The sequence below is a fragment of the Rosa rugosa genome, chromosome 3, assembly GCF_958449725.1.
Source record: "Rosa rugosa chromosome 3, drRosRugo1.1, whole genome shotgun sequence".
In the NCBI taxonomy this organism is placed as follows: Eukaryota; Viridiplantae; Streptophyta; class Magnoliopsida; order Rosales; family Rosaceae; genus Rosa; species Rosa rugosa.
The window spans coordinates 32,550,157-32,570,579 of NC_084822.1; the positions used below are offsets into that span (position 1 = coordinate 32,550,157).

A 20,423-nucleotide genomic window follows, 5' to 3' on the forward strand; every position below is an offset into this window, starting at 1 on the left:
GACATTTTACTTTTATATATGTACTAGGAAAATAACGCATCGCGGGATATTTGTTCATTTTTTAAAAACATTGTAGTTGAGTATAGTTTGGTTAACAAAAATAAGTAAGCGGTGTTGAAATGAATTGAAGGATAGTTTTAATAAACTGAGGCGACATTGTTGATGAGTTGATTGACATTGTAAGACGATAATTGATTGATATACACAGGGATGTTATCAACAGGCGGGAAATGGAAAAATAACTATTATGTAAAGCAACCGCGACAGCCTCAAAAGCTTTATAAGCTGGAAATGCTATATTCTTGTGATCATGGGTGTACCATTACATAGGTGCAACCTTGTCCTGCAAAGGCAACCTATTCAATTAATACCAACGTGCCAATATAGATTCAACTTGTGCAACACAGTGCAATGAAACTACATCAAAGTTTTCTTATGTAGGAAACTAAATTTACAATCAGTAAAGTGCATCATTACTAAGATTTCATATGAAGGAATTTTAAACCATAAAAAAGGGCTACAATTTGTCATCAGCAACTGTCCTCAGTTCCACACTAAACAGACCAAAAGCAGTAAATTAAACACTGTAAAATTCCAAAATTCTCAGTTTTCTATTGGCTATTCAGGTTTCCAAAAAAAAAAAAAAAAAGTTGACGAAAATAGAAAGGATCAGACCTTGCATCGTTCGTCTCTGGTATTAGGAGGGAGCCTTCCAGAGTGGTTTTGAGAGCTTCAACTGATCTGTACTCGATAAGAGAGTGAAACAGATAGTTAAGAGGTAAAATTTAGACCATACTATTTAAACCAGTTTATTTAGAAAGAGGATAACATTACCATGCGTTTTTTACATATGCTTAAGTTGTAATCAGTCTTTAATCAATAGTTGATGAGCAAGACTCTTACTCATGCTCCAGGGTTGTTTCTGGGTTTTTCAACGCGCTAGAGCCAATAACCTTTGGAAACTTGTCTTCTTTAGGATCTCCATGACATCAGAATTCCTTCTTAGCTCATCAGCCTCCAATCCTTCTTCTCCTGAGGTTAAATGAGTGCAAATAAAGCAAAAGGTTGTATCGTGCAAAGACATGCTGACTGAAAACTGCACTGAAGGTATACAGTAATTACTTGGAATCCAACATTGCTAGATGAAATGCAAGTCATAGCATTATCCTTACAAACACAACTCTTCCCAAGTATACAATAAAACATTATAACTACAAAAACAGTCTGGCTAATTTCCATTGCTTATACAAAATGATACAATGCACATTTCTTAACTACAAAAACAGTCTGGCTAATTTCCATTGCTTATACAAAATGATACAATGCACATTTCTTAACTACAAAAACAGTCCGGCTAATTTCCACTGCCGATACGAAATGATAGAATGCACAGTTCTTCAATAAGAATGAAAACTATCTCCTACTGCCCTCAAGCAAAAAACACTACATTCACTAAACACATAAAAGAATCAAACTTTGATGATCTAATCAAAAACCGAACTTGTCCTCAAGCAAAAACACTATGTTTACTCAACATACTCGGAGGAGCTTCAGCGACATCATTTTATACGTGTTAAGATGAACAAAAAGTTGCTGCTCATACTTGGTGACTCATAAATAATAGCAGTTTGAACACACTAATGTATATAAAACAAAATACAATAATGTGGCACAGCTCACAGAATTAAAATACTTCCACATTCAGTGTGAAAATTATAAGCAGATATGTCATGTTGTAGTATTCATATCATGAGTAAAAGTGGATATCAACAATTACCCAGATTTAATCGATTCCCAAAAGCCAGCTTTGAGTCGACATGTCTTATGAATTCTGCTTCCTGGAAACAAAAATAAGAAAAAGCTTAAAACTTTTCCATTGTAGCTCACAGAAAAGGGTAATGACTAAACTCTAACACTCCTTAAACTGCAAAAATGGGCAAGTATGCATACCTTTAATAAGGCTGTGGCTTAAATTCCAAGGAAACAATAACTTATTCGATACTTGACGATCCAAATCAAATGAAGCAATAGGGCACCTGCCACAAATATAAAACGAAAAGGGCATCACTTCCTTGAACCCATAAACACACATTTTACCCCACCATCATTATCAAGTAATTGCACCCAATGGTTGGAAAAGTGCCTACAGATACTTCCATATAATTCCTAATTGTACTTACAGAACACATTACACACAGAGCAGAAAGCATATATCTACACTTTACATACCCACAACTTTGAGTTCAACAAAACTAAGAATCAATGTCCGAAAGTCTCAGCAAGTAAAAATGCATTCAGCTCTAAATTTGACCATTGTGACTAAACAGAGACAAAGAGTTGACATTTTTCTCCTCGAATGCATTCACCCAGTTCAAATAAACATAAGGTACAGTGATAGAGTGATAGAAATTAGCAAACTGACCATACCCAAACACCAAAATTCAGTAAAAAGATTGAAGCTTTAATCATAGCAACTGGTTACAGCAGTGGCTGCAAGTAAATCTTTATGGGCAGACCTTTCTTGAAGAAAAGCCAGAGCAGATTTGTCATACCTGCAAAATTTGAAGATGATGTTCAGAAATTGTTCCTCTGGTTGTTCTAAATATCAAGGCAAACACAACAAAGTAATATGCGTATAAACCCCCAAATCAATACTTTCAAATCCAATACATATCCCGCATCAAAATGAGAGAACAATTCAAAATTGAATCAACAAAATCAAGGTTCAACAATTGGAAATTTGGGAACTTCTTTCTTTGTGCACCTCTCTGATCACTCTCGTGATGAAGAACAACTAACCTCGTGCTGAGATGAATATCACCTCTCTCTATCTCCATGTCTCACTCTCTCTCTCTTCGGGCAAAGCAAAGAAACACACCTGGACTCCCTCGAGGTCTCGATCGTTCTTGATTTCTCTTTGGATTGTTCTCTCTTCGTGGAGCAAGGAAACAGAGCCACGCGGAAAGCCTCGGTCACAATGAAGACGTACACCTGTTGGGGCAATCAGGTAAAAAACCAAAGAGAATGCAGGGGCAAAACTGGCAGGTCACTGTATTACTATTCATTCAACAGTACCATCTCATTTTACTTTTATATATGTATAATAATGTAGTAAATGTTTGTTTGTGTAATATGGATGAACGTACGATAGGTAGTTAGGTACATGAGTTATATATTTAAGTCTGTGCATTAGCAAGCATGTTTTTGTACTACTTGATCTCTAATATTATTCAATATTTGCAGTTTGATAATGCTTTCATTGCCTTGGATATGATCATATGAAAGAACCTAAACTGTGGGAAGGCAACTTTAGTTTCTGCGTAGACAGAGCAATATTTTGAAGACCGTATTGATCAATCTTTGACCAGACTAATTAAAATCATTTGGAGATGGTCATCAGAATATAAGACCGTATTGTTTCAGCTGTTCCATTCGAAGACCATATATTGATCACTTTACTACTGGCTGCTATGAATCATGCTCAAAAGTTTAGTTCCTTTGACGGATTAATTTCTGCGTCTTTATATACATATGATAGGATATGGTTAGTGAGCTTTTTCTTCTTGCCTCAGAAAAATGAAATTTAGAATTTCTAAATTGATTCTCAAGTTCAATATTCTTGCCACAAGTCCCTTGGCAGAAAACAGAGAATCATGTCACCCATAATTTGAAAACAGGACTGAAAATCAACAGAAAGGATAAATGGTTGCATTCTATTGCTAAAATTCTGGTATCAGCCTTTCGAAGTAATTATTCTTGAAATAAGGATGTACTATAGAACTTAATATCCAACAACTCGATGTCGCACTAAAAAGGAGGGGTGAAGTTATTTTAAAAAATTACTCATAAGAAATTTTAATTAGTCATAAGGCCACTTAACTCTTTTTGTCTTCGTAAGGCCACTTTAAGGCCCAAAAGGATCAGTTTCTTTTTGAATCATACCAATTTTGCCCTCAACTCTCCCTCTCTCTCTTTTCTTCGATAGAACTGATCTTTTCAAAAACAAATCGCGTTCTCTCTCTCTCTCTCTCTCTCTCTCTCTCTCTCTTCTTTTACTGGAAGGACCGTGCATCTCCGCCGGTGCACCATCCCGTCTCTGTCTCCGCCAGCATGACAGTGAGTCTCCACCGGTACACCATCCCGTCTTCGCCAGCATCCAATTGCTGGAAGGATCGCGTCTCCGCCGGCGCACTGTCCCATTTCTACCGCAGTGAAGAATCATTTCTAGGCAACGATCTCGAAGCCCGACGAAGGTTGTGGTAGTCAGGCGCCTTTAATCTCAACAAAGCTCCACTGAGTATCTCCGGCAACGATCTGATTGGCTTCTTTCCGCCTAATAGGTACAGTTAGAGGTGGCAAATGGGCCGACCCGGCCCATTTTAAGCAAGGCCTAGTCGTGCTTCTTGCCGTGCTTGGGCCGGCCCATTTATTATCGTGCCAGGCTCGTGCCAGCCCATTTACTTAAACATTAAGCCCGGTCCGGCCCATGGCCCGAGCCCATATCGTGCCGGGTCAATAAACGGGTCGTGCTCTTGCCTACTCACTATAAAGCATGATTGTAAAATCTTAATTTGAACAAATAAAAATTAATTTTATTTAACAATTTAGAAAATTAAAATAAAGTTCTACAACGTTTTTTTTAATCTTAGATTTTAAAGACTAGTTTTCTAATAATTTTTTATATTCCACTATAAGAAAGAAAGAAAGAAAAAAATAACTCAAAATATATTGTTTTAGTATATTATTGTCAGATTAATCTTCATTAATATAATGAAGATTTAGTATCATATTATTCTTTCCTTCATTCTCTAGTTGTATTATTTTGAGATTAGTCTTTAACTCTTTATATCAAATAGCATATATGAATTACCTTAAAAAAAACAGAAGATGGTTCTTCGCCTCTATCTTTGCTAAACCCTAGCCACCATGGCCGGGGACTCTATCAATGGTGCACAACGCCAACACCACGCAGATCGGCCCTCTCTGCCCCTCGCTGCCTCGTTGCGGCAATCCAACGGCGACTTTGTTCGACATATTTTCATTCGATTATTCTCTCCATTGAGAATTATCAAAATGAGTTCGGAACAAAGTACAGGGGTACCGCTACTGGTCTCTCGAGCAAGATGGCGGAAGATCGGATTCCATCCAGGCCAGGCAGGAAGCGACTGAAGGAGGAGATACAAGCGATCCGATCGGGGTATAAGCATGGCCTTTGTACTTGGAGAAGAGTGGCGGCGGACCTTGCAGAGGGGATGGCGGTGACCAAAGCACTCCGTGGTGTGAAGATGGAGGCCAACCGCCCAGTCAGAGTGACGATCCAATTGGAGCCCCGAACTATGAATGTTTGGAGAGCATCATCAACCACCAATCTGTTGGTAGAATGAAGGTGAGGATATCAGTGATGGTCTGGAAAGTGGATTCTGCCGGAGAGGAGCTCCGATCTGCGAGCTCGTTGGAGAGGTCTGCTAGTCGCGTGCCGACGATGGTGGTCGAGACCGGGACAAACACTGGTGACAGAAAGGCAGTGGTGCCTAGTTCTTGTTGGGTGCCAAAATCACTTTTGGGGCCCATATCAGATTGGGAGCCCAAAGAGAGTTGGAGGCCATGGCTAAAGGTCTGGAGGTGGGCTCAACAGTGGGCTCAAAGCTGGACCTGGGCTCTTTCATGGGTCAATCTGATGGATTCCTATTCTCTAGGATTTCGAATATGGGATCCGGGTGGTTTCGATCCAGCACAATATGTTTACCTTAATATTTTTGGTACTAGCGAATCTTCTGGAATAGTACTAAAGGAGGATTCAAGCTATTTAGTATTGGCGGAGCACTGGTTGGTCAATGAGTTGACCTATCTCTATGTACCACCGTGGGTACTACCACATCTTCTTGGCTTATCCTTAGATGATAGCGGAAGGGTATGTAATGGCCACTCTGGCTTGAGGCTAGCACAAATTTCAAATCATTTATTAATACTCCTAGAACTTTTCTGGATGTATTACAATACGATTGTAATTGACTCTTTGAGTCTTTCTATTATATGAAGATAATTCCCTTATTCAAAAAGAAAAAAAGTCTTTAACTCTTTATTAATAAACATATATTTGATATTTAGAAAAAATACTTATATCAAAGCAAGGATATAATGTTTTGTTTCACTATTTTGACAACATAAAAGAAATAGCATTGGTGGAATTGTCATGAGATTTTAAATAAAGAGGTCTCATATTCAAATTTCATCATTGTAGTTTTTTAATATTTTTTTTTTAAATGAAATTTTGTGTTTGTAACGGGCTGGCCCATAATATGTCGTGCTCGAGCCATGCTGAGCCGGGCCAATGGGCCAATATTCCTAGGCCCAACCCGACCCGTTATTCTAACGTGCTCGGGTCGTGCCGGGCCACTACCGGGCTTGGGCCATGCCGGGCTGCTTTTAAGTGTGCCGGGCCCGTGCCGTGCTCATGCTTAGCAGCCCGTTTGCCACCTCTAGGTACGGTGATGTAAATTTTGTGTTCGATTTTGATTAGTAATTTTTGATAATGGAGATGAAATTAGGTTTTTGTATTGATTTTGATTGGGATTTATGGTGAGTGGCAGGTGGAGATGGCGAAGGTGCTTGTGGAGATGAGGCAAATTCACCTGTTCAAGTATTAGGCCGAGCTTGGCGTTGATGATGAGGAAAAGAAAGCGTTCTTTGATCAGGTTAGGATTTTTTTGGCCCTTTCTTTGTGTAGAATGTTTTGCTTATTTGGTCGTTGGGATCTGAGATCGGATTTTGGTGCGAAGAAGTAGAAGCATTGGATCAAAGTGATAGTTTGGTGTTTGTTTTGATGGAGTTGGACTTAAATTTTAGTTGAATAAGATCAAATCCATGTAGAACAATGAATATGTCAAGACAAATAGGGACTTTTTCTGATTGCAAATTCATTACAGGTGACTCCGCTCAATTCAAGCTGTCCAGGGGTTTTGGCATCATATATCAAAACTACTTGAGAACTGTTAGCAGATTCAAAAGCTGGCAAGAATCCATTTGATGGCTTTACACCTTCCGTATGTCAATACAGGCCTCATTAGAATCATATCAATTATATGTTCTCCAAAGCTAGCTTAGCACCTGCACATCTCATACCTATATATATATATATATATAAACTGGACATCTCATACCTCTATATATACATATATCTGTGTGTGTGTTTCGCATCGAATCAAGTTGATATATTTGGGTTAAAAACATTCATCCACATGATTTCACTTGACGACCAATTTATCATATGCTGACTTTTACACTCTTCATCTAAGTGGTAATGGAGAACAACAATGCAACATTTCTTTTTCATGTTCCCTGAGAATCAAACTTGATATATTAGCAATCATTTTTCAAGTTCCAACAGGTGAAACGTTGACTTTTAGTGATGATAACTTGCTTATGTTTTTATTTTAATTGATTTCAAGTCAATAGCTCTCTATAACTGTTATAGTGGCTTTTCAACATAGTGATAGTAGTTTCTTATCCTTATGCTAGTATCTTTTCACGTTGATCTCCATAGCTTTATTGTTTTCATTTTGATTGATTTCAAGTCAGTAGCTTTCTATAACTGTTATAGTGGCTTTTCAACACAAGGATAGTGGCTTTCTATCTCTATGTTAGTATCTTTTTAATCTGATATGAGTAACTTTTTTGTTTTCATTTTGATTGATTTCAAGTGGTCTTTTGTCAATAGCTTATCAAACTAAAAAGCCTGATTTTGAATGAAATTCAATTTCATTTTTGTTGTGATTTCATATCTCTAACATTTCTTGTTTGGGATTTGTGTTACACTACCAACATGGATAAATTAGCTATTTTTGTGTAGTCAGTAGCTTTTTATTACTGATCTAGTAGCTTTGTACATGTGTCATAGTAGCAATGTTTGGGATTTGTGTTACACTACCAACATGGATAATTAGCTAGTTTTGTGTAATCAGTATCTATGTCGATCAGTAGCTTTTTATTACTGATCTAGTAGCTTTGTACATGTGTCATAGTAGCTTTCTGTATCTATGTTATTAGATTTTTAGATTGCTTGTTTTTTATTATATAGTTGATAAAAAGTGCCACTTTTGCAGTGTAGCAACACGCTGCTTTTTGTTTTTTGCATTTCAAATACTAATATTTTGTTTTATCATTGTTCTTGCAGAATTCGTTTCCTTTCCATTTGCAGTGGTAGATTCTGAAGATCATGTAAATTTGAGTAGTGCCTCCATTGACCAAGAGATCATTCGGCCAACCAAGAAATGTATAAATAAAGTCTTATGCTGAAGGTGGCAAAATTATGCCTATGGGTTTAGAGCGTCATGATTGAAAAATGATAGTAGCATTACCACATTGACAATAGCTTTATACAACTATTGTAATATATTTTCACAACTATAGTAGTGACTTTTTATAACTACAGAAGTAGCTTTTACATAGTTATATCATTGTTGAACCCTGCATACTTTTTGTATCATTGAATATGATTTATTTTCTTGATTGCAGTAGTATTTTTATCTCAGTTGTATCCTTTATATTTCCATAGCTTTATTAGTCTCTGAGAATAGCTTTCGCAGTCTCTAGGAGTAACTTTTGTTCTGCTTGGTAGTAATTTTTGTTTTGCTTGGTTATTGCTTATGGCGTTGATGAGAGTAACTTTTGGTGATGGTGAGAGTAACTTTTGTTACTTGTGAGAGTAGCTTTCTAGTATTGGTGACCAGTAGCGTTTATTGCAAGTGAGAGTAGCTTTTGGTATTAGTGACAGTAACTTTTGTTGGTGGGAATAGTAGCTTTTGGTTTTGGGGAGCGTAACTTTTGTTGCTGGTGACAGTAGCTTTTGTGACCTTGCCGGAAATCTCACCAGAGTAGCTTTTGTTGCTAGTGACAGTAGCTTTTGGTAATAGTGATAGTAGCTTTTGTGGTTGCCGGAGATCCCGCCGAAAACCCGCCGGAGTTTGTCGAAGGTCGGCTGGAGACCTCGCCGGAGAGGGGGGAGGGAGAGTGATTGTTGACTTTTTACTCTAGTGGCATTTACGTAAATATGTTAGTTTTTATATCCAAAATTTAACACAATATTTAATCTAGTGGCCTTATGAGGGAAAAAAATATGTGGTGGCCCTATGGCTAAAAAAAAATTCAAAAATGGCCTTATATGTAATTGGCGCAAGTTATTTTCACCCTACTAAATGTTTTCTTCACCATGAAACTAAAATTTGACATTATAGTTCCAAGTTAATTTACTCTCAGTTACAATTATTCAGAGCATAACAGTTAGCATGTGTCTCGGAATATGGAGGCATAAAACAAATCTACAACACCTTCCCATTTGCAGCATATGATGAAACTCAGATTGTCAGTCATTGGAAATTTGGAGTGCTAAAGTCACACATGCAATGCTAGAAATTTCACTCATCAAGTTCACACTTGACAAATTACTAACCCAAAAATCTGGTTGTACTTCAAAGACCAAGCCGAAATTGTATCAATGCATCTCCAATAAGTTATAACAAGTCATAAAAACATTTAGAAAAAGACAGATAAATGGAGACCCTATGCATCCTTTCATCTGAATTTAAAACAAACACAGTTGTTTAAATCAAGTAACAAATTTTTAGAAAATATTGCAATCCTAAGAGAATCCCTTTCCATGACCTCATTAAGTAGATTAAGCAATAGAATGAGAGAGCAGTGGCTACAATATGTACGTGTACTGTGTACGCTATATACTCCTGATATTATCCAACGAGTCAAAATGTAACTTTTAAGAGCTCCCTGTCACTGTCAAGCAATTCCATACGTTTTCAGGTCAAAATTTAATCAATCCCACAACACAGCTCCTATCTCTACCAAGAACCACCAAGAAGGTCCTTATGGCTGCGACGACATAGTGCATGTCACTTACCTAGGCGAGTATGGGTGCTCACGCATGGATTTTTCACCCCCATTCTCCATTGTTACTGTTACTGTTCTTGTTCTGGTTCTATGTCCTGGATCTCTGATCCTTGTCGGCAGCCATGGTTACTACTTGGTCTCGTTGGTGGAGAAAAGGATGCTTTTGTGAGGGATCTCATTCCTTTGGTTGTTGGTTCTCCTTTGATCTGTATTTGGAATTGGTTTGGCATCGATATATCACGACGGAATTTCTTGGTGTTCTGTGTCTGGCGGCACCTCGGCTACTGTGTGTGGCTCGCGGCGCAAACTGGGCGGCAGCAACTAGGGTTTCGGTAATGGGTTGGGCTTCTCATCGGGCCTATGTTTTAGCTTTTATTGTTTTAAGGATTAATTTTCTGATACTGGCTCTATTGGAGCCCAGGAGTAAATTAAGGTGCAGCTTTTTAGTTTTTGTCTGTATGGGCCTGTCCGTCAGACTGGTTAGGTGTTTTCTTTTTTAATGCCCATTGAGCTAGCTTGGGGCAGCTTAATTGATCCCCGCTTCCAAAAAAAAAAAAAGAGCTCCCGGTGCAAAAGTTTCGTTTTTCAATTTCATTTTATCAGCAGCAGTATTATAGAGCTAACTCCAAATCAGTAAAACAGAAAGTAAACAACCCACAAGGCTACATGCAGAGCTTGATGAGATGATGCTGAATGCAAATATTGGATAGGTGATTTAGTCACCCACTCCAGAGAAAGAGGGGAAAATTACAATTACAGCAATTGAAAAGAAAAATTAGAACTTAGAAGTTGAACAACTCAACCAGTGAAGAATCCATACTGTTTTATTAAAAGGAGATTTATACATATATAGACCTCTTACTTCTTAAGCCGTAGATGCTCATAGAAGTTGAACAACTCAACCAGCGAAGAATCCATATGCACTTCCCATAACTAAACATGAAACAAAATCAATAGATTCTCAAAAAAGATAACATGGGCTATAAAACTAACATGATTCCAGTAGAAAATCTCTACTTAAAGCACTATTTACAAGACAGAGCTTCATTACCTTGTTACAGCATCCAAGCCGTTATGAGGTTTCCCAGGGTTCAGAAGTGACCAGCATACAAACCATCTAGTCAACCTCATGCATTTGCTGTTACACAACAAGAGCATAAAATTAATGAACTATGTCATTTAACATTGGACATGCTAAAAGGGTCTGAACTTTTCACCAAGAAAAAAAAAATCATTTAGTGATTAGCTTAATTTCCTCATACTCTTGTTTTTTGAATTAAGCAGATGCAGCTAAGCTATAGGCCCCCTAGTATTCTCAAAGACAGCCAGAGTCAAAAAAAGAAGAAGAAGAAGAAACTCAGTCAAAAAGAGGATTCATTTGATCGTTTAGTGTATATATACAATTTCATCCTAACACAAATAAATATCAGTTTGTGTTGAAGGATATCGACATAATGTGTGCCTCTACAAACTAGGGTTAGAGTTGTAATAGGAATGTGTTCTAGGTATTCAATTGTAATCGGATTCTATTACCTTTTTGGGTACCTTGTAACTCCCTATTTAAAGGGCTCCTATTATCAATAATACACACACAATTTCATTCTCCTACAACACGTTATCAGCACGAGTTCTAACCCTAGCCCAAAGGAAAAAAACCCTAAAAACCCTCTCTCACAGAAATTCTGCCGCAGCCCTCCTTGCCCACAAAACAAAGAAAAAAAACCCTAGCTGCCGCACAGCCTCCTGCAGCCTGCAGCCCTCCTGCCTGCAGCCTCCAGCCGGCCTCCCTGCAGCCCACTGCCATACCTCCTGCCAAGCACCTGCAGCCAGCGCGCCCAGCAACCAAAGCACCTGCAGCCCGACCTGCAACCCGCGCGACCAGCAGCAGCAGCTCCCTCCCACGCACCAGCAGCCTCCCTCCCTCCCACCAGCACCGGCGATTTACAGCAGCATCGGCGAACTGCAGCAACAGTCGCTCGCTGCAGATTAGGAGGAAGAAGACCCGAAGGAAAAAAAAAGAAGGGACCCGGCCCAGAAAAAAAAAGGAGGAAGAAAAAAAAAAGAAAAGAAAAAGAAGAAAAAAAAAGAAAAAAAAAAAAAAGAGGAAGAAAAAAAAAAGGAAGGGAGAAGGGCAGCCCACCAACTGCCAATTTCCTACCAGATTCCAGCAATCCTAATTTAGTTACACGCCTGCATCAACACGCGCGTGTCTTCAAGCCAAAAACAATCACGTAAGTTTTTATAATTAAGGTTGCTGCTTTCTTGTATTTAAATTCCTTTTATTTTCTGCAAATATTGGAATATATGTTGCCAAATGATTTTCATATTTAACAAAGCGGAATTGTGGGGATTCACGCTTAACGAACTAAGAGTGTTCGCATGAACTAAGAGTGTTCATAATTAAACGAACTAAGAGCGTTCGTATGAACTAAGAGTGTTCATAATGCTTGGACTAAGAGCGTCCGTAAGCATCAAATTGTGACCATATTAAAAACATCATTGTTTGGTCTAATCCAAAAGAGATTCTTGGAAATTGATTTCTTGGTAGCATAGCTCGGAAATCTTATTATTTTAGTTTTCGTGGAAGTTTAGCTCCGAAACTAATATATATTCTCTTCTTATTTTCAGGATGTCGAATGAACCTAGACTCGACTTTCCCATGCTTGACTCAACAGGCTCGGAGTACCATAGCTGGGTAACCGATGTTGAGAACCATCTCACTTCAAAGGGAATATTGCCCATAATCCAGGCACCTAACTCGGATCTTGTGTTCATCCCAACACCTGCAAAACATGCTCAAGCAGTCATCTTGATGCGACGTCATATGGACAAAGCACTCAGATTGGAGTATATGTCGATCAAGGATGCAAGAGAGCTATGGGTAGTGCTAGAATAGCGTTTTGGCAATGTCCAAGATTCCCTCCTCCCTGACTTGAAGGTTCAATGGAACAATCTGCGCTTTGCTGACTTCAAGTCTGTTGCTGAATATAATTCAGAAGCTCTTCGCATACAATCCATGTTGAGGTTTTGTGGAAAACCTATCACAGAACAAGAGCTAATTGAGAAGACTCTCTCCACCTTCCCCGTTTCAGCCATTGTGATATCAAAGCAATATCGTACTGAAGTCAATGCTGGACGGATCACGAGGTTTCATCAGCTTATCAATATCATATCTGTAGCTGAGAAACATGATAACATACTCGTGAGGAATTATAATTCAAGGCCCATTGGAACTAAGAGCGTTCATGAGGCGAATTATAATGCACCCAAAGGAGGGCGCAAGGAGCGGAACCCTAGGAATAAGGGATATGAGGGACGTATGGGTCCATATAACAGCCCTAACCAGGAAGGAAACCGCAAGTTTGGTATGGATACACGTGGTGGTAATGCCACACGTGGGAAAGGAGGTCGTGGTATCCCTAGCCGTAATGGTGGCGCCATGGGTCGTGGTGGTGGCACCAACCCTCCTAGGGAACGCCCGCAACGTGCACAACGTGCACCTCAATTAAAGAGAGGCAACCACAATGATGAGTCTCATCGATGTGGATCAATTGAGCATTGGTTCAAGCAATGCAAGGCAAGTGAGGAACTAGCTTAAAGATACAGGGCATACAGGGACCTGAGAGAGCAAGAAGTGTACCTTGCAGAAGAAGAAGAAGATGGTGGAGATGTCAATCTCACCATAGAGGACTTCAAAGCTGAAGATGAAGTGCACAAGGATGCAGCAGACTTTGATTAGATTAGTCCTTTTATTTTTCCAAGAACTTTTGTAATGGCAATTTGCCTTAGTCAATAAATGACAATTGTATTAACTCTTTCTTATGTGGCGGACCCAATAAAATGTGATGTCTAGGAAAGTCATTGAGATTATTGGTACTTAAGAGAGCCTCGCTCCACCAACATCTCTCTCTACTTTCCTGGTCATATTTGATTGGAGTTACCAAACGGATAGAGTGACTACAATGTGTCTTAGTTTGATTTTATTTTGGATTAGATTTTGGAAACTTTGATGTAATCATTGGCTATTAATAAAGTGTCAATTCTTAATTCGAACTTTATTATATAAGAGCCAATGGTTTTCATGTGGAAACACATTATGAGAATGGACAGAGTTCCTTTGCATCACCTCTAATGACTACGGACATAAACGAGTCTTAGAGAAACTTATGTGTCGCTCTAGTAGGTTGTATGCAACCACTATTCGAGTTATTGAATCCAACCATGTCATGAGAGACGACTTATGGGATTCTGACACATATAGGCTTTGACATGATGATCCGTGTATTAACGACTTTACACGGACATCCATTTTCAGAACGAAGAAAAGTAAGAACCAAGAATTGGTTCGAGGAGCTGCACATGCGCCTCATGGCGCCATGATTGTGCAAAGACCGGCCATACATGGCCGGCGCCGCCTACCCCCTGCGGCAAATACATGGCATTGACGCCATAAACTCGTCTCTCTACTTCTCAAGTCTATTGTGACATTATGGCTTAACCAAAAGCCTCATTGGTTGATTATAAAGCCCATGTTTCGTTCTGTAAAGCCTGTTATTTAGGATTGAGACCATCCTATGCAAAGGAGATTGAGGAAATAATTTCATTCTTACAAAGAATCTAAGGGAATTCTATGGATTTGATCAACCAACTTGCGGACCGTATAGATGTTTTATGGTGTTGGTTGATACGCAAACACGTTGGTCACGTGTTGTGCCATTATCCACTCGTAATGCTGCTTAGACTACACTCCTAGCACATAACATATGGCTACGGGCTCACTACCCAGATCATCCCATTCAGTCAATTTGACTTGATAATGCTAGAGAGTTTACATCGACAATTTTCGATGACAATTGCATATCATTGGGTATTGATATCAAGTATCGTATTCCCATGTACACACCCAATTGGTCTCGCGGAAAAGCCACCATTAAACGACTACGATGGTAGCCCGGACATTGGTAATGCGCACCAATATTTCCGCTTGGGTTATGCAACATCGCATGCAGCTATGCTAATTCGTCTACGACTCATAGCAGCCACTCAACTTTTATTTGCGTTACAGCTAGTGACTGGGTTCGAGTCTAATATCACGTATTTATGCATATTTGAGTGTGCGGTTCATGTGCCAATTGCGCCGCCACAGCGCATCAACATGAGTCATTGCAACGAATGCATATATATATAAGTCCGCTACGTAGAACCCTTGACAGGCGATCTCTATTTCGCTGGATTTGTGAATTGTCACTTTGATGAGATAGTCTTCCCGTCGTTAGGGGGAGATTAGAACGTCAATGTTCAACAGGAACGACAGGAATTGTTGTGGTCTGTCCCCACTATGTCTCATCTTGATCCCCTAAAAGTGACGAGATCACATATACCTGCTGCAAACATGCCTGCAAGGATTGATGTCCCCACAAGAGGACATGGTGTCACCCAGAGAAGATGGGTACGGCACCACCACCATGGATGGTGGTATGGTGACGCCACAAGGTGGCATAATGGCGTCATAGGCCATGGGTTCCGCTAGAGAGCGTAGGAGACCTATAGGTTCGATGGATTCTCGCCCTAAGAGGAGAGCGAGTTTGGCACAACTTGATTCATTGATCATTGATACTCAAATCCGTCTCATGAGAATATTTTGGATTGTGGTTATGTCCAAGAGACATCGTTGGGGGACGCCTCAATGTTAGAACCAATTCCTGAGAATATAGAGATCTCTACGAACTAAACTAGTGTACATGAGGACATGGAATTATTGAGACCAATGACATCGAACCTTACTCCGTTGAAGAATGCCAACGTAGAAAAAATTGGCCTAAATGGAAAGATGCGATCCAGGTTGAATTGGATTCACTAACGAAGAGGAAGGATTTCGGGCCTGAGATGCCAACACCTCCTAACATAAAACTTGTTGACATTAATAGGTCTTCGTTAGATAGCGTGATGAGAAAAAGAGATGATAATCTCGCCTTATGGCGCAAGGCTTCTCACAAAATGCCCTGGAATCGACTACGAGAAGACATATTCTCTTGTAATGGATGTCATTGCACTTCACTACCTTGTCAGTTTGGTAGTTTCCAAATAACTGAACATGCAGCTTACAAATGTGGTCACTACATATCTTTATGGGGATCTAGATACGGAATATAATGAAGGTTCTTGTGAACTTCATTTACCCAAGTCAAGTGGCTCTAGACCACGGAGCGCGTTTGCAACGAGGTTGAAACGCTCACTAAAGTGACTACTTGATTGGGAAGGGATATGATGAACTATGCCCACGCGTTTCCATGACAAGTTCCGGATTTGCAATTGTCGCGGTTTATGTTGATAAACATAATTGGAACCCTTGTGAGTTAAGGAAAACAGTTGAACACCTGAAATCCGAGTTTGAGAGGAAGGACCTTGGGAGAACACGGTTTTGTATACTGTGTCAATAGATGCTTAGGCATTTTGATAAAGTCAAAGATGCACTCCCATGGTCGTCCGCAGTCTTGGCCCTAAAAGGGATCCGTTTCGTCCCAGGGATGATGACGAAGACGTGTTAATAACAGAAGTGCTTACTTATGTACAATAGGCGCATTATTTTACTTAGCACAATACAAGACCGGACACCTCAATTGTTATGAACTTGTTGGCTAGATATAGCCCCGCGCCAACGCAACGCCATTAGATTGACATAAAGACAATCCTTCGATACTTGAGAGGTACGATTGATATGGGCTTGTTCTATCCCTACAGAGAAAAGAGATAACGGAAGTGTGAGATCGGACCCCACAAGGCAAAATGCCACCTTCCGTGCTCCTCCTCCCCTCCATCAAAATGACAACATGCACTTCTAAATATTGAAGTGAACCAAATCCGATCTGAGGATAATGTAGCGGACTTATTTACTAAGTCGTTACCAAAATCCACCTTCGAGAAACATGTGAAAAGCATCGGATTAAGAAAGTTATCCGAACTCCCATGATTGTAGCAATCAGGGGAAGATATTGACATCAGGGGGAGGCATGGTCTACATGTTCGATCTCGAAGAGTGAAGGACGTGTTGTGCTCTTTTTGTCCTTCGACCAGGGTTATTTTTGTCCCACAGGGTTTTTGTTACCTGGCAAGGTTTTTAACGAGGCAACAATTAAAGCGTCATCACCAAGTTTGAGCGGCACAAGGGGGAGTGTTGAAGGATATCGACATAATGTGTGCCTCTACAAACTAGGGTTAGAGTTGTAATAGGAATGTGTTCTAGGTATTCAATTGTAATCGGATTCTATTACCTTTTTGGGTACCTTGTAACTCCCTATTTAAAGGGCTCCTATTATCAATAATACACACACAATTCCATTCTCCTACAACTGTTTGCTAGTTATATCTCAAGCCATATTTATCCTTCAAGGAATCAAATGATCCCTTCTTTGATTCACCCATCCAAGCAGTTTTTTTTTTTTAGTCCAAATCCAACTTCAAAATGGAATCCAATTAAGGTGCCGCTTATAATTAAGCTCATCCTTCAATAACAATCATATGCAAGAAAAAAGACTAATTACAGTTTGTATCATCATAAGCTATTGTTAAATATTCAGGATGTTAGAACTCAGAACACAATATCCATACACATTGATTTTAAATAGAAATTCATAATCTACTTTTAAAGATAATATTAAAAAAAAAAAAAAGTAAAATTCTAACTGAGGTGTTCAAGCTCAAACATCAGCATTAGGCAAAAATGTTTTTGATAATGAAGAAGGTTCGTGTAAATTTTGGGTTGTGAAAGTTAAAGCATAAATCTTGATGGACACCCTAATTTCAAAAGTTCAGTTCTCTCTCTCTCTCTCTCTCTCTCTCTCTCGTCAAGAAGGTTGGAGACCTGCCAGAATCTAAGAACAGCAACTTAGCAGAATCCAAAATTCATTTGTCTAAACCCAGATGCAAATCATACAATGAGAAAACACATATATAAATAACAAAGTATTGTATCAAATAGAGAGGATAGATCTAACCTTAAGAAATTGGTTGACACGGAGACTGAGGGTGAAGAGCAACAACAGTTGTGGCTTGCCTAAAGAGGATAGATCTAAGGAGTATTGATCTGTTGACTGTAGTTTTCGATCCAATAGTACGATAATCCTCATGCAACCAAGCTGATTAAACAGCAGAAACGACAAATAAGCATACAATGTGGAGTGGCGCTGGGAAGAAAAGGGGAGAGGGTTTGGTTCGCGGTACACAATAATCATTGGAACTAGTTAGAGAGGTTCTTGTCTTAATAGTTGTTCTCAGTTACAAGGTTACTGGTAACGTATTGGCCCAACTTAAGGCAAGGAAGACTGCCAAAAATACTTGTCAGCACCTCAAAAACCAGAAGGTCTGAGCGCAAAAGGTTGAAGAAAATTAGCATAAACGCCTACGGCCTACCAACCACCAGATGGTGCTCCTTTACATGCGGATGGTTTCTTTTGGGACTGGGAGCAATGCAGGCTTCGGAGGCATTATTCTTGACCATGTGTTTGTACCCACATTTGCAGGATCCGGCTCCTCTAAAGTGAGGAGCCTGTGAATTTACTTCAATTTCATAAAATCTGGGCTCTCTATCTAATCTAAAGGTCCTGAAAATTGACACATCATTCTTGGATCTATTTTTGGCTTTTGGTCTAACCGTGGTTAACTTGCCGTTAGCTGTCGATAACTCCAGCAAAAAAAAACTATGTTTTGCGTTATACACTATGTGTTTCTTCTATGCGTGACTTGCTGCGTTGTTGTTTCTTTGTGCTTCTATGGAAACTCGTCCATGGTTACAAGAAGGCATAAACAAAATCAGGTTCCTCCTTTAAAACAACCTCTTGATACCTTATTTGATATGAGTTTAATTGTTCTCTTTGCTGATTTATGAAGTACATAGTTTATTGATTTCTGAAAGTCAGATAGTTCTACTCATAAGAAATTAGGTTAAACTCCCTTGTTCGTCAATCCATATATTTTTACTCACATAGGAATTAGGTTAAAATAGAGTTAAAATTGAAAACTTTAATTTAATAATCCTTGAGGTCCAAAGCTTCCACGAAGAAACTTTCTGATAGGAAAAAAAGGACCAAGAACTGAAAATATACTGTTAATTTATTTTGTTCTAAGAGGAGTAAACCAATAATGATCTGCATCCATCATCCATGGCTTTGTCTCCGCCATTTGAATATGCAGTAGTACTTTATACACAATCACATGCCTCCCATCCTATTAATCAGAGTAGCTCTTCAGCGATTCCTATTTTCATTTTCAAAAAACTGTAATGTTGGTTTATTTATAGTTGAGTATCCAGAAGATTAAGACTGTCTACTTGACAATTGTCATTTTAGATCGATAACAGTGGGCATAGTGTTGAAAATTTTTCTGATGTGAGTAGTTGTACTGCTGCTGCTACTACACACATACATATTGCATCTAGAACTACATCAGTTTGATTTCTTTATCAGTTTATCTATGCCTAATGTAAAGTCCATGAACAAAGTGCATATTTGAAAACTTCATATTTAAACAATATATGAACGGAAATTGCAGAAACTTGTCGATAGCTTGTTGTCAATCTAATAATCCTAATGGATAAAAGATACCAGCATCCATTAAATGATTAATATTTCTATAGTTGTGAATCGTTGTATCTTATAGTTAATATTTGTCTTGTTTATTACATATGAAGTGGGACGGATAACAGTACAATAGGTATTTTGGATGAGGGCATCAATAAGTCTCTTGATTGAAAGAGAAATAAGAAATCCTCTACTGAGAATCAATCACTATATCAAGACTCTCAGGTAATAAAGATTTTTAGTATCAATGTCTTTGACTTAACATATCATATGTTTATCATATATGCAACATAATGTAATTTTCTTTCTTTCTTGTCATATAGGATCAAGGAGCTCCACCATCAAGAAAGACAAAGAAACAATTGTCTACTCGTTTAGTTGGTTATCATACATAGTAATCTTCTATATATCTGTCCAAAACTAGATGCAGATGGTTGTTACCGTGTTTTTATTTTCTGTTGCTATTAAAAGTTTCATGAATCTAGAGGGAAGTATATATTGTTGAGATGATTTGAATGATGGAGTTTTATCTCTATATCATTAATCAATGCTAGCTCTTGTGTTGAGCTCCACTGTCAAATGTACCTGAAGAAGTAGCTAGTACTCTCATGCAGGTTTAACTCTTCATTTGATGATTTTAAAAAGCTAGATATATAATGCAAGGGAGAATATCATGATGAGAGAGTGGTAGAGAATAAAGGGTTGAGGAACCGGATTAATATTCAGTTGAGGAAACCAAAAGAAGCCAGTGATATAGCTGCACAAGAATTTTACAGAAAAGATTAAAATAAAAACCTAACAAAGGGCTAAGGGTTCAAGCATATGCGGTTACTGAATAACTGGGTAAGAGCAGCTGCTTCTAAATAGGCAGTGAAAGAGCAACTGCTGTTACTGAATAACTGGAGTTGCTTCTATAATGGTACCATGCACTCTTAGATTTATGACACT

The 20,423-nt window shown here is 38.8% G+C and overlaps 1 protein-coding gene and 2 long non-coding RNA genes across 6 annotated transcripts; 1 reads left to right on the forward strand and 2 right to left on the reverse strand.

Moving 5' to 3' along the window:
* Window positions 1-137: 137 nt before the first annotated feature.
* LOC133741532 (probable acetyltransferase TAP2) lies at window positions 138-2,091 on the reverse strand. Of its 4 annotated transcripts, XR_009861990.1 has the most exons (5): window positions 1,951-2,088; window positions 1,778-1,838; window positions 904-1,096; window positions 676-741; window positions 138-554 (listed from the first exon to the last, which is right to left on the reverse strand). XR_009861990.1 is itself a non-coding variant. In XM_062169408.1 (3 exons), exons 1-3 carry the CDS (start codon window positions 2,063-2,065, stop codon window positions 1,011-1,013), a joined length of 267 nt encoding a protein of 88 aa, XP_062025392.1. In that variant the 5' UTR covers window positions 2,066-2,091; the 3' UTR covers window positions 138-1,010. The 4 variants fall into 4 exon arrangements, 1 of the variants encoding a protein (XP_062025392.1); XR_009861989.1 differs by having other exon boundaries at window positions 138-741; window positions 1,951-2,087; XR_009861988.1 differs by having other exon boundaries at window positions 138-1,096; window positions 1,951-2,075.
* An 8,503-nt stretch (window positions 2,092-10,594) lies between these two features.
* On the reverse strand, window positions 10,595-18,353 carry LOC133735936 (uncharacterized). Its single transcript, XR_009859351.1, has 3 exons — window positions 17,895-18,353; window positions 10,952-11,038; window positions 10,595-10,833 (listed from the first exon to the last, which is right to left on the reverse strand). It is a non-coding gene; the product is annotated as an uncharacterized LOC133735936 (long non-coding RNA).
* A 222-nt stretch (window positions 18,354-18,575) lies between these two features.
* Window positions 18,576-19,967, forward strand: LOC133737001 (uncharacterized). The gene is made up of 3 exons (XR_009859787.1): window positions 18,576-18,712; window positions 19,586-19,700; window positions 19,799-19,967. It is a non-coding gene; the product is annotated as an uncharacterized LOC133737001 (long non-coding RNA).
* The last annotated feature ends 456 nt before the right edge of the window (window positions 19,968-20,423 follow it).

Coding starts and splice junctions, on each gene's coding strand:
- LOC133741532 (XM_062169408.1), bottom strand. CDS start 2,065: ATGCCCTTTTCGTTTTATATTTGTGGCAGGTGCCCTATTGCTTCATTT. Junction 1,839..1,950: donor AAGCCACAGCCTTATTAAAG/GTATGCATACTT, acceptor TTTTGTTTCCAG/GAAGCAGAATTCATAAGACA. Junction 1,102..1,777: donor TGGGAATCGATTAAATCTGG/GTAATTGTTGAT, acceptor GTATACCTTCAG/TGCAGTTTTCAGTCAGCATG.